The following is a 14,050-nucleotide window of genomic DNA, read 5'->3' on the forward strand; positions in this document are numbered from 1 at the left end:
TGTAAAATCTGATAAGACACTTGACCCAGAAATATCCGAGTTATGAGTAAATACCTGAAGAATAATTTGTCGGGGTGTTCTGTTGTCATAATTGTTCGAAAGGACTGAAATAAATGATAAGATTGAATTTAATAGTAAGATCAGACGGAAGGAAATGATTGAAATACGATGAATCTGTAAAATGACCAAAATACTCCTGTAATGGAAATGACCCAAGAATACCACTAAGCTCAAGAATGATTGGATATCTTCGAGCTCTGAAATAAATGGAATAAAAATGAACACCAAAATTACCAAAATACCCTTGTGTCCTATTCTAAGTAAATGCCTTGGATTAATTAAGGAATCCAAATAAGTATAGGTGTTGAACTACCTTTAGAAGTTATAGATCACAACTTAAGTAAGTTGATCAATCTTAAAGATATGTCAGTACCTGAACGACATAGATGTTTCTTGAATGTGTGTTCGTCTTCTCAAGTGTGGTTCGATGATAATTTTGAAAGTACTCAGCTCAACTCTGGATCACATCCGGTACTAAGAAATAAATATTCGTTAGAGAAATCAACCAAGAAGACCAAATTGAATGGATCTGAAGTACAATATATATATGAAATACAGGAACGTTTGTATTACTCTGAAAAACCCTGAAGTAACTGGAATGGACTTGACTGCTAAATAAGCTAAGTAACCTCAATGATTGAGGATTAAGTAAGTGAATTGGATAAGTCTGGAAATTCTGATGAGTTTATAAGATGTACTGTCCTTATGGAACATGAACTAAAAATCAAGCACGTCAGTATTTCATGATATCGTGGAAGTTTGGAAATGAAATAAAGATCATTGGAAGATCTATTCAGCGATGATTCTGAAGATGATCTATGAACAAGAATTTGTGGTATTAAAAAGTAAATACCCTGGAAAGAAAATGAATTGACAAGTGGACATAAATTGTTAAGGTTCTGAATCTTCATTCTCAAGTTGTTCGATTATCCGATCAATTGACATGGATGTAAAGGATTTTGAATACCCTTCTGATTACGTACAACTTCTGAAAATTGTCCGAATAAGATATGATCCTAATAATTCGCATTTTGAATAACTGATAATTCCGTCAGTTATTGAACTTTTTACAATAGTGATTGTAAATTCCGCCATTCTATCGGTATACTGAAAATCCGTGTTTCTCTACTTGCTAAGATTATCCAGTACCTCTGAATAATATTTGTAAACTCTGGTGTGTTCCCTAATCATATAATTATTTTATATGATTTACGACTTGAATTCTGTTCTGATACATGACCTGAATTCTGTTCTGATTTCTGATCTGGATTCTGTTCAGATATCTGTTCTGAATTCTGTTTTGATTTCTGATATCTCCGTTTAATAACGGAAAAATGTTTTAATTGGGGGTATTGTTGAAGGAAGAAGTTCCGCAGGTTCTTCGGCTTTGTGCTCAGGGTCTTATATGATGTGTTGGGTTGGGTGTATGGTTCTGGGGAACCTACACATTCTGATGGGATGGGATGGGGTATATATATATATATATATATATGTTTTAAAAGATCTGTATCTTTTTACTGGTTTTACGGGAACACACTAGATAACCTATTCTGATCTCATGAACTCAGTCATCCGAAATATTTGTCTGAACTGAAAGCTCATTGTCCGTTACCACCTGAAATATCAGTAGGATCTCTGCTCAACATAAAAATCTGTAAATATTCAGAAACAATAAGGAAGTATATATTTATCTGTATCTGTACGTTCATCAGCATCATCTGGTAGTTCTGAATTACTGAGCTTTCCGAAGCTTACTTTATTACTCAACATTGCAGGTTAAAAGAATTGTACCAGTGCATCTATCGCCTTCAGTAAGGGAGTTCTTCCGGCGTTGTTGCAGAGTATGATACATGTGATTAGGGGGCATGTAATTGTATTTTGATTTATATACGAATCTTGAAATATGTTTTATTTTTAAATAGTGACAACTGATTTTATAAGTTACACGTTTCAATAAAAGTTTTAAATTTTCCGCTATTTTTACAGTGGGTCGCTCCGGTGGCCCAAATGTGACACCGCGGATCGGATCTGGTTACCCGCATCGGTCTGGGGGTTACAAGGGGTGTAATGAACAAGTTAATGCGGATTATGGTGGGAACCTGAGTGGTGTGTCTATGGCGCCCGAGGGTGTGCCAAGTGAGTCGAGCAGAATGGGGGTGACAAATAGTGGAAGGAAGCAGATGAAACGAGGAATGAAGGTTTTGGGGAAGTTGGATTTGAACGTAGAGTTTAGGAACGAGGCGGAAGAGCTTGTCGGAGGGAGGAGTAACGCTGGAATCAAGGAGGATAACAATGAAGGGAATGGCTTTTTCGAGGGTCTAGATGAATTTTTCGGTAGTTTGCCTATACTCTCGGTTGTCGGGGATGATAAAGTGAAGGCTACTGAGTGAATTCAGATCCTTCACGAGCATTCGAGAAGTAGGTTCAAGGTTAATTTGCTTCTTCAGAACCAGCAGTGCACACATTGGTGAGAGAAACTAATCCCACTCTCTTGGAGTTCAGTATGTTGAGTTATGGTGCTCGGATTAGGTACTTATAGGAAATATACGAAAGATCGGAATAACATAATCTATTGAGCTGGGTGGTAGTAGTGTTTTGTGCAATCCAATGGGGCTAATTACATATATGCCTGTTGTAAATGTTCCACAATTTTACTTTTAAAGCAAATGGTAATATCAATTAGCCTCTCAATTTCTTCAAAAAAAAAAAATGTTTGTGTTTGACAAATATTCAGATATGAAGTATGATCATATCCTAAAAACTAAGAAAAACTGGAAGAGTATACATCATGTCAAAGCATACCGACATCATTTGAATCCGCAATATGGTGCAAGAACATGATGTAAGAGACACTCATAGCAATATGATTATATGATGTGCATAAGCACTAAAACTATGAAACTATACAGAGGATTCTCAACAGCTAATGCCATTGGCTCGAAATTCGGACTGGTTCTCGATCTCTGGTCTGTAGAATGAAACTTCGAATGTTAGCATTGAATCGGAATCATTATCGTGTGCACGATAAGCCCTTACAGATTGACAACCAAACCACTAGCAGTAATAAACAAAAAGCTGCATCTACAGCGAGAATGATACGGACTTGGCGGCACCATTTTTTACGGATGTTCTGAGATCCGGGTCTGATCCTCGTCGAATCCAAGTCCTTCGGTAATGTGTTGGACGAACTTGCTCCGTTTTGGTTATTCGAATCTAATGCAGTTGGATCGGTTTTTACTCCTCTATCAGTTGATTTCCGAGGCTCCTCCAACTCGATATCTCTCACCGCGATCACACGATCCTTATTCTTCTTCTCTTGCTTGCTCGGTTTTCCCAACAAAGGGGATTTTGTGGAACTAACAGCTTCGAGTTGGGCATTTGCATTGCTTGGAGATGACGGAATCTCAGTTTTCCAATCATTGCCACTATCCGAAACTTGTTCCAACGAAGCTATTAAGCTCCGGATAACCGGCACTAGTTGCTCTTCGACACCCATCGAACTCATACTCGAGAAACTACTTCTCGAACCCTTCCTAGTTACATTTCTAAATTCATCTCTTATGTGCTCTAGAAACCGAAGCACACCATGGTTTTCAACGGCATCATCGGCAATCGCGAAATAAACACACCCATCTTCGAACAAAAACCCAAAAGTCTGTTTACCTATCGTCTCGAAATACCATTTGTGGAACGAGGGGATCCGTTCCAAACACAAGGCAGCCATCCTTTCAACCTCATGATCTCCCACGCTGTATTCATATAGAATCCTATCATCCTTCGAAACACAACAATACTGAACAGTATTCCGAATTGATCCCATTGGAGCTCAAATCTTCAACTTCCAACACGAATAAGGTTTCGATTTTGAAAATCCGAAAGTTATCAACACTAAAGGCAATCAAGATGAGGCAAAACAAGAGATGTACAAAGCTCTCAGAGCAAGCTTTTATAATGATCGAAAAGAACTCAAAACTTCGATTTATAACTCGAATAAAGCTTTCGATATCCAATCCAAAGTTGTCAACTATCTAGGCAATAAAGATGAGGCAAAACAGGGGATGAATCAAGTTCTCAAGGATCGAAATTAACACCTGGAAGAACACAATCAAGTCCTCAGCAACAATGTCGAAAGCCTCGAGAAAATACCAACACAGATCTTCTGCTAAGTACTCAAATTGAAGAATTAAGCTCCTCATGCCTGTAACTTCCTAAGTACAATCACAATTAACCAATAAATTCGGTAAAATTCATACACAGTTAAAATTCAAGGAAAACCCAGAAATAATTCTCAACCACAATCAAAAGATCAACTTAAAACCTCAACTCCAAGCTTAATAGAACAATCAAACTGAAAAAAGTTTTGAACTTTTCAGTCATTTTTTGTCTTCTAAGCAACAATCAAGAAAAATCATTGAAAGGGTTATTTCTTTTAGTGATCAAAATCATAATTCAATTACCTGAGAACAAAATCTCTGGATGATCTTTAAAAATTCTGGAAAAAATATTGGATCTTTTACATGGAGAAGTAGAGAACTGAGGGAAAACCAGAGAGGGCTTGAGGGAGTTGAACCATAATGAAAGAGAAAGAAGCTTATTGGTTTAAACAGAACCTGGAAAAGATAAAACCAAGTATTTTAAACTTGTACCAGTGAAGTAATGGATTGTGATTTGATGATCTTTCTCTTCTTGACTGCTTCAAACAATGTCGTGTTTCTTTATGACTTAAAAAAAAATCAGTACAAAGATCCGACGTCGTCTACTCATGTATAAGGAATAGGTTTAATTGTTATTTTTGGGATAACTATCCATTAGCTTTTGAATTATTTTGTTTATTGATTGATCACTTAAAATATTTTAAGTTAAATATTAATTTTATATATTAATTAATATATCATTGATCGTCATTTGTAGTAAAATCGATATTGAAATGTTTATATTTTTTTTTATTTTTTTATTTAGATTAATTTTTCTTGAAACTCAATTAAAATCAACAAAAAAAATTCATCTAAAGTCCAATATTTTAAAATACTAATCTCCACTAATATTTAAGATGTATCCTTCTTCTTTTTCTTTTTGAAAAATGCTTCAAAATAAACAGATACTTTAGACTCTTTAAATTATTTAGTTAATAAAAATAATCAGATTTTATCTAATATTTAGTTTTAAATAAAATATAAGACAAATGTAGAATTTTAATTAAAAGAACTAAATAATTAATATGAATAGTAGTATGGATATAAATGATGAGTGGCCCAACACGACATCGTTTGGTATCCCTCCATACAAAAAAAATTGATTATAGGGTTTTACTTCAGATTCAAGACCAAAATCTCAACTTTCTCTTCCCCAATTTCATTTGGGAGCTTTGGGATCATTTAGGGATTTGAGAATATTGGGAAATCAATGGAGGCAGAGGTGATAAAAGCAGAGTTGGTATTGCCAACGCATATGAGTTTCAAGAGGGTACAAACGTATGAGAAATACCCAAAGGGCCAATCGAAAGTTAGGTGGAAACAGCTCAAGCAGATCATCCAAGCTGAAAATTACCAGAATTACGATCCCGATGAACCCAATTGTAAGCCTCTTTCGGATGAATATTGCTGTTTTTGAGTTGTTTCATTGAAATTCCTACATAATTGCATAGTCCAAAGCCTTGATTGAAATCTTTATACGGTGTTCTTTTAAGAGGAATTCCATGTTTAAAAGTTATGTTTTTGTTTTAATATCCTTTTTGTAATGGTCAACGGTGATAAAGCAATGCCTTTTTTTTAAAAAAAAATTGTATTTTGCAGATGTTAATATCGAATCACCGCCTTCGATGCAGCCGTGTAAAAGAATTTGTGATATTACAGGATTTGAGGTTTGTGGCTAACTGAATTAATCACTTGAAAGTTGAAACTTTTGATTTTTTTTTTTTCAGAACATATGCTTTAAGCTTTCGACTCATGTTGATCCGATTCTTTATTTTTCTTTAAGTATCCGCGCTTGACACTTGCAATATGATCCCCAACTTACTCGTTTTGCTGAGTCGAATTCTAGCTAATTGTGACTTGAATAGATCATTTCAATTTCTTGAACATAATAAAGAACAATTAACAAATTGTTGTGCAGGCACCATACCAAGATCCAAGGACGAATCTTCGCTATGCCAATGCCGATGTTTTCAAGCTTGTGAGATCTCTTCCAAATGAATATGTGCAAAGGTATCTGGCTTTAAGGAAGGCTGCAGTTGTTTTGAGGTGAAGTTCAAAAATTCGGAGATGGACTCTGGTCTTGAACTGAACGATTTAGTTTACAATTAGGTCAGTCTTTACCTATATGAATCATGATAGAGATTCTCATGATGTTTAATCTAAAATTTGTATGATTGATGGATGTAAGGAATACCGAACCATGTATTCTGTTCCATTTCGTCCATGGAAACCGAACTTCGGATAGTTTTATATGGCCTATGAGAAATGAGAAAGCTCTGTTGTTTGATACTTATATGCTTTGATATTGGAGAGCATCTCGGAGGCAAATCTCTCATAGTGATGACAACTGAGATTGCGGATATGCATATTTGCAAATATGAACCGCTAGCAATGAAGTTTTGATCTCTCTCGCTCCCTTGTTCTTACCAGAAGTTCATCCATGAGCTTTTGGTCCAGCGATCTGTGCAATGCAATTGTTTGTACTTTTCCTTTTTTGGTTTGAGTGTCTGATATCCGGTAGTCACGTTGGGCAATGACTAAATCTTAGATTGAGCTAAGACCCTAAACCGAGAGGGGAGGGGCAAAATCTCCGAATGTTGTTTCCTTGGTCCACAAGACTCGAATCTGATATCTTATTGAGCTCCTTGAGTTGTTCAGTTTCGATAGATTCTACGTCATGTTTTGAAGCGTCTTCGAATCTCTTGGCTTAAACCTAATTTAAAACATTTCTAGCCCACCCATCAAAATTGGTTTCATTGTATAAAATATGTTTTGTAAGTCATGTTTGAATATGTATTCTATACGGAAATTGTATATAAATATCCCTATTCCCCAGAATTCTGGGGATTTGATAAGGCTTCATGTGTTGAACCTAAATGAGAACCGGTTGACAGGATCGATACCAGAGAGTCTGTCGGGGATGAAAAGTTTGGAAGTTCTGGATTTGTCGCATAACAGATTGTCCGGAAACGTACCTGGTTTCGCTCGCGGAGCTGAGTTTTCTGTCGAAGTTCAGCGTGGCGTATAATGAGCTCCATGGGGAAATTCCCATGGGAGGTCAGTTCATGGATTTTCCACATTCAAGCTTCGAAGGGAACAGCGGACTTTGTGGTGGAACATATGTTCCATGACCGGTTCAACATGACGCCATTGATGAATCTAAAGGGATGAAGGAATGACAGTTTTCGGTCGTCAGTTCGGATATGGAATTGCCACTGGTTTCGTTCTTACAGTTACTGTCCCTTCCATCCAAGAGAGAAAACATTTGAATAGGGCTCTTGATGTAAATGTAGACACCATGGTTAGCTACATTTTCAATTTTACACCATAGTAGTATTACTGTTAAAAGCCACATTTCTCTGGCTGTGAACCGTAAATCAAATCGCGTATTGGATCTTGGGTCTAATTTTTACAATATTGATTATAATTAAAATTGTGTGATGTACCTTCAATTTGTACATTATAAGTTTTAGTTCAATCCGTTAATACTGGAAACTTCATTAAAATTCTAAAGCACAACCGCTAGCTGTTGGTTCATATAAGAAGATATATACATAATCTCTATTAGTTTGAAAAGTAAGTTGATTACCAATATTCAGATCGGTAGGAGATATCATTCTCCCTTTTTTCTTTACTCATTGGATAAGCTCCTTCGGTTCTTTTTCCTTCTCGTGGGCCTGCCCTTGTTTCTTCTTCCTTTGTTCTTTTTGTACCGTGGAGCTCTGGTGACCACTTATAATTAGGAATAATTTATATTAGAACATTCTAAAAACTTCAGTTATTATTATTTAAAAATAAATAAATGAACTTCTGAAGAGTTTCAGTAGAAAACTGCATATGCTTGTTCTCTTGATTTTGTTGAAAGTAAAATCCACCGAATAGAAATTGTTCAAAAAAAAGATGATTTTGTTGAATTTTAGTAAAGGGTAAATTATTCAATTTAGTCATTGTACTTTAGGGTATTTATAAGATTAATCCTTAAGCTTCAACTATAAATACCCTAGCTCATTTAGCTTCAAAATCACCCTAAATCATTCTAATTTTCTCCCAATACTAGAGAATTTAGAGAGTTTCTTGAGGGTTGTTTTCTCTTTTTATCAAGAGAGAATTATCATGTTTTTTTCCTTGTTAGATCGAGAGAGATTGTAATTCCTATTTTCTCATAGTGAAATTCTCTCCGTTGCCGTGATTTTACCTTATATTTAGGTATTTTCCCGTAAATTTGTCTCTTTTATCTTCATTTTTATTTTCTCAATTATCAATTGCGATTTTTCTCTATCCGATAGTCGTCTTCTGCAACCACCTCATGACCAATTCCACAGAGGAGAGCTGAAATACAATCCAATGGACCATTACAACAACATAATGCACAACACACTTGTCCTGCACCCCAATCAGACAAATTTTCCACGTAAATTTTGTCTCTTTTTATCTTCATTTTTATTTTCTCAAATTATCAATTGATTTTCTCTATCCGATAGTCGTCATTACAACAACATAATGCACAAACACACTTGTCCTGCACCCAATTCAGACAAAAGCAATAACAAGTATCAGCATATATATTAATGTCACACAATCGGATCGCCAAGAGCTTCGGTTAACAGGTTATCCAAGTTCTGGGAAGAAGAACTGCCGTCATCGGAAGCCTCCTTCACTTTCTCCTCAATTCGATGGCCTTTGCTTTCATTTCGATACCCTTTTCTCCCGCCAGTAACTCCCTGACAAGCATCTCCACTTGATCTCTCTTTACGTCTTCATCGATCTCCATGCCGATGCCGAGCTTCGTGCAAGCCAACCATGTGTTTGTTTGCTGGTCCGCGAAATTCGGCAAACAAAGCATCGGCACACTGGCGGAAATACTCTCGATCGTTGAATTCCATCCCATGTGAGATAAGAATCCTCCTACCGATGGGTGCTTAAGCACTTCTTCTTGTCGACACCAGCTCGCTAATAGCCCTCGATCTTTGGTTTCGACTACGAATTCAGGTGGTAAAATTGCCGCGTTACCCTCAACGAGATTGGGCCTAATGATCCACAAAAATGGCTGCTTGCTATTAGCTAGACCCCAAGCAATTTCGATCAACTGGTGAGGACTCATCACTGCCATACTTCCGAAATTCACGTAGATTACGGATTCTGGTTCTTTAGAATCGAGCCACTTGACACATTCAGATTGTTCGACCCACAAATTTGAATCGATGTGTTTCAGTCTATTGTCCTCGATCTGATCAGCGAGTAAGTGAAGAGGACTAATGCTGTAAACAGGAAAAGGATCGATGATCGACGACATAGTATCCAAAGCGTCTTCTTCCAATGATTCAAATGTGTTGAAAATCATAGCCGAAGCCTTAAAGTGGCCGGACGTTGCTTTGAGGATAACATCAAGCATCCCGTCATTCGAGTCCGTTGTTCTAACATAGCTTGGAAGATCCTTGAAACATATATCTTTCATTCCAGGCATCCATTCTATCGCAGTATCTAAATATTCCTTAGTTAAACCGTCAGCACGTGCAATATATGTAACACATTCGGTATGTTGGTAGTGAAATATTTTCGTTTAATTCAATAAACGGATTAACATGACGTGTTCGTGATATTTAAGGTATCGAATTTGTATAGATTAATTTTGATAATGTGATGAGAGAATCATGCATACTTGTGACAGGGGTTAGCCCTTCTTCAAACAAACGTGGAACGTGAGCATAGCAAACCAATGAGACAGTGCTGGCCGTCCACAAAGCCACACAAGGGACCCCAAGCTCTTGAGCTGCTTCCATCGGGAATGACAATTCGTCATCCGTGACGATGCAGGTTACTCGGGGTACATTCGTAATGGCGCCGTCGTCGAGCTTGAAGGAGATCACGGAAATGTCTCAAGCCGTTGGCCGAAAAGGACTGAAACAAGGAGACGGAGTCTTGGGTGACATTGTCGTTATCCGACTGTCGGAGGCCGTCGGGGATGGTTTCGAAGCGAAAGTCGGGCAAACCGTCGAGGGAATAGGGACCTCTGGCTCGGAGAAGACGTTTGTGGTTGTATTCGGTGTTGACGAATATTATGTGAAAGCCTTTATGGTGAAGAACCTTTGCAAGGTTCAGCATTGGGGTTACATGACCTTGAGCCGGGTATGGGATACACACAGCATGCATTTGGGAAACCATTTTCCCAGAAAAAATATAAATATCGAGAAGAAGATCTTCTTTGTTGAGGCTGAAGCTGAATGAAAATGGAAGCTCTTTGCCTTCATTTATATGAACAAATTCTGTGTAAAAAAACAGAAGAAAATCTCATTACTATCATTATTGGATATTGATGCCCAACACTTGATCCTTTGAAATCCACGTTTTCTTTTTCTAACAAAAAAAAAATCAGCAAAATTTTTAATTAGTATTAATATTTTAGGGTTTTTTATTCAAAATAAAATAATATCAGACGTTAAAATTAAAATGATAAAAACTTAGTTTGAATTGAAAAAAAAAATTAAATTTAAGCTATTCGACTTTTTTTTAGATTGTATTATTTAACTTTTTTTAATATAAGAAAATACAATCATTAACTGTTTTTTAACAATCTTAGCATGTACGAATAAGATGGCTCGTCGCATATAATAAATTCAAGGTAAATTATGTTTAGTACCAAACTTTAAATTTGTTTTAAAATCATACTTAAAATTTAGTTTTTATTTCATTTTAGTGCCCCATTCAAAATTTAATGTTAAATTTTGAAAAATATTGAAAGTTAGATACTAAAACAGACCAAAGTGATAGTACTAAATGAGTTTTTTAACGATGAGATCTAAAATGAAATAGAAAATAATTAGGTATGGTTTGAAAAAATTAAAAGTTTAGATATTAAAACAAATAAAAATTGATAGTTTATGTACTAATGCGTAATGTACCCTAAATTCAATCGATTTAAACTAATAAAGGTAATCAAACTATGCCATTTTTTTTGCTTTAAGTACCTAATTATTGTTTGGTCAAACTAAGTCCTTAAACTATTATATGTAACCACTTTAAGTATCTAAACTATTTTTTGTCAAAATAAATCCCTAAACTATGACTCTTTTTCGCTTTAAGCCCCTAAACTATTTTTTGATCAAAATAAGTATCTAACTTTATACGACGTGTCAACATCTTATGGTCAAAATAAGTATCTCATTTTATATGATGTGTCAACATCCTATTGGTCCAAAAATATTTTCTAGCTGAAAAGATTATAGGACTTAAAATAATTAAATTTAATAGTTTAAGGGCTTAGTTTGACCAAAAAAATAATTTACGTACTTAAAGTAAAGATAATGCATAATTTGAGTACTTATATTTACTTTAAGCCAAATTCAGTACCAACAATCGATTGGTTTAATGCAATGAGACTAGATTTTTAACAAAGTCAGGGGTCCGAATTCTGGAATAGAGGAAATTGAGTTAGAAGGGTTGCCCCAATATTGGATCTTTGTAGTACTTGATATAGATTAGTCAATTAATAAATCAAATATCGTGTCTATATCAAAAAGAAAAATTCAATATTTAAAGTTAAATGATAGATTTTTTTTTAAAGAATAACTGACCAAAATAAGAAAAATGTCAAAGCTGAGGGATGAAAATCAGAGTTTACCCACTTAACAATCATTTTTGTTTTAGTAACCGTCGTTCAAATAAGCGATGGGACAAAATTAAAACCATGAGATAACAATCCTTAGTTGAGATCATGATCTCATTTTAAAAAATAGCAATCTTTAATATATGCGACGAGCCAGCTTATTTATACATGTTAAGATTGTTAATGAATTGGAAAAAAATGTTTTTTTATAGATAATAATTCGTATTAAAAAAGTAAAAGAAGTTAAATAATTCGATCTGAAAAATCATTTTATTAAATTATTTGAATTATAAATTCAACTCAACTGAAATCAAAGAAGTTATATAATTTGTTTGGCGAAAAATTAAAAAGTTGCTACAAAATAAACGTGGATTTCAAAGGATCAAGTGTTGGACATCAATATCTTAATATAATATTAGTAATAAGATTTTTCTTAAAATTTTTTTACACAGATTTTGTTCATGTAAATGTTCATTCAGCCTCAACAAAGAATATCTCAATATACTCTTTTTTTTCTTGGAAAAATGGTTTCCAAGTTGCATGCTGTGTGTATCCCATTTCCATTTCAAGGTCATGTAACCCCAATGCTGAACCTTGCGAAGATTCTTCACCATAAAGGCTTTCGCATAACATTTGTTAACACCGAGTACAACCACAGACGTCTTCTCCGACCAAGAGGTCCCGGTTCCCTCGACGGTTTGCTATACTCAAGAGCTTGGGGTCCCTTGGGACGGCCAGAACTGTTGCATTGGTTTGGTATACTCACTGCCCACGTTTGTTTGAAGAAGGGCTAACCCCTGTCACAAGTATGCATGATTCTCTCATCACATTATCAAAATTAAATTAAATAAAAATCCATACCTTAAATATCATAAACACGTCTTAATAATCCGTTTATATCGAATTAAAAAAATTCACTAACAATGTATCGAATATGTTACATATATTGCAGGTGCTGGCGGTTTAACGGAGTATTTAGATACTGCATAGATTGGATGCCTGGAATGGAAGATTTACGTTTCAGGGATCTTCCAAGTTACCTTCGAACAACGGACCCGAACGACGGATGCTTGATGTTAGCCGCAATCTAACATCCGGTAATATCGGCTTTAGTTTTGAACACATTCGAGTCATTGGAACGAGACGATTCGGATACTATGTCGTCGATCCTCCATCCTATTCCTGTTTACAACATTGGTCCTCTTCCCTTACTCGCTGATCAGATCGAAGATGATAGGTTGAAACACACCGATTCTAATTTGTTGGTCGAACAATCTGAATGTGTCAAGTGGTTCGATTCTAAAGAACCCGAATCCGTAATCTACGCGACTTTCGGAAGTATGGCAGTAATGAGTCCTCATCGGTTGATCGAAGTTGCTTGGGGTCTAGCTAATAGCAAGCAGCCATTTTCGTGCAAAATCAGGCCCGATCTCGTCGAGCGTAAGGCGGCGATTTTACCACCCGAATTCGTCGCAGAAATCGAAGGTAGAGGGCTATTAGCGAGCTGGTGTCCACAACAAGAATTGCTTAACCACCCATCGGTAGGAGGGTTCTTATCTCACATGGGATGGAATTTGACGATCGTGAGTGTTTCCGCCGGTGCCGATGCTTTGTTTGCCGAACTTCGCGAACCAGCAGACAAACACTTGGTTGGCTTGCACGAAGCTCGGCATCGACATGGAGATCGATGGAGACGTAAAGAGGGATCAAGTGGTAATGCTTGTTAGGGAGTTAATGGTGGAAGAAAAGGGCAACGAAATGAAAGCAAAGGCCATCGAATTGAAGAAGAAAGCGAAGGAGGCTTCCGATGACGGCGGTTTTTCTTCCCGGAACAACCTGTTAACCGATGTTCTTTGCACTCTGATTGTGTGACATTAATATGGAATGCTGTTCCTTGTTATTGCTTTTGTCTGAATGAGTGGTGGATGCATCAAGTCTCAATGCATCCTATTATTTTAAAAAAATGATTAAATTTAACTTAATATGTTAAATAAAATGAAAAACTTAAAATTTTTACATACTCATTTTTTAAAAAAAAAAATTAAACTTTAAAATCATATTCTTAAATTTTTAAATTCGTCACCTGTATGAATTGTGTGCAGAGTATGTTTGTGCATTATGTTGTTGTTATGGTCCATTGTATTTGTATTTCACCTTTTCTCTGTTGTAATAAAATATTTAATTCACTTTTTTA

At 35.8% G+C, this 14,050-nt stretch overlaps 2 protein-coding genes and 2 pseudogenes across 2 annotated transcripts; 2 read left to right on the top strand and 2 right to left on the bottom strand.

Annotated features, from left to right (window-relative positions):
• Positions 1-2,863: 2,863 nt before the first annotated feature.
• Positions 2,864-4,762, bottom strand: LOC120186496 (phytolongin Phyl1.1-like). The gene is made up of 2 exons (XM_039190402.1): positions 4,518-4,762; positions 2,864-4,268 (listed from the first exon to the last, which is right to left on the bottom strand). Exon 2 carries the CDS (start codon positions 3,878-3,880, stop codon positions 3,071-3,073), a length of 810 nt encoding a protein of 269 aa, XP_039046333.1. The 5' UTR covers positions 3,881-4,268; positions 4,518-4,762; the 3' UTR covers positions 2,864-3,070.
• Positions 4,763-5,357: 595 nt separating this feature from the next.
• LOC120186497 (chromatin-remodeling complex subunit ies6-like) lies at positions 5,358-6,477 on the top strand. The gene is made up of 3 exons (XM_039190403.1): positions 5,358-5,635; positions 5,853-5,920; positions 6,172-6,477. Exons 1-3 carry the CDS (start codon positions 5,464-5,466, stop codon positions 6,301-6,303), a joined length of 372 nt encoding a protein of 123 aa, XP_039046334.1. The 5' UTR covers positions 5,358-5,463; the 3' UTR covers positions 6,304-6,477.
• Positions 6,478-8,824: 2,347 nt separating this feature from the next.
• LOC120186464 lies at positions 8,825-10,415 on the bottom strand (annotated as a pseudogene).
• Positions 10,416-12,380: 1,965 nt separating this feature from the next.
• Positions 12,381-13,728, top strand: LOC120186465 (annotated as a pseudogene).
• The last annotated feature ends 322 nt before the right edge of the window (positions 13,729-14,050 follow it).

The sequence above is a fragment of the Hibiscus syriacus genome, unplaced genomic scaffold, assembly GCF_006381635.1.
Source record: "Hibiscus syriacus cultivar Baekdansim isolate YM2019G1 unplaced genomic scaffold, ASM638163v2 tig00113548_pilon, whole genome shotgun sequence".
NCBI classification, from domain to species: Eukaryota; Viridiplantae; Streptophyta; class Magnoliopsida; order Malvales; family Malvaceae; genus Hibiscus; species Hibiscus syriacus.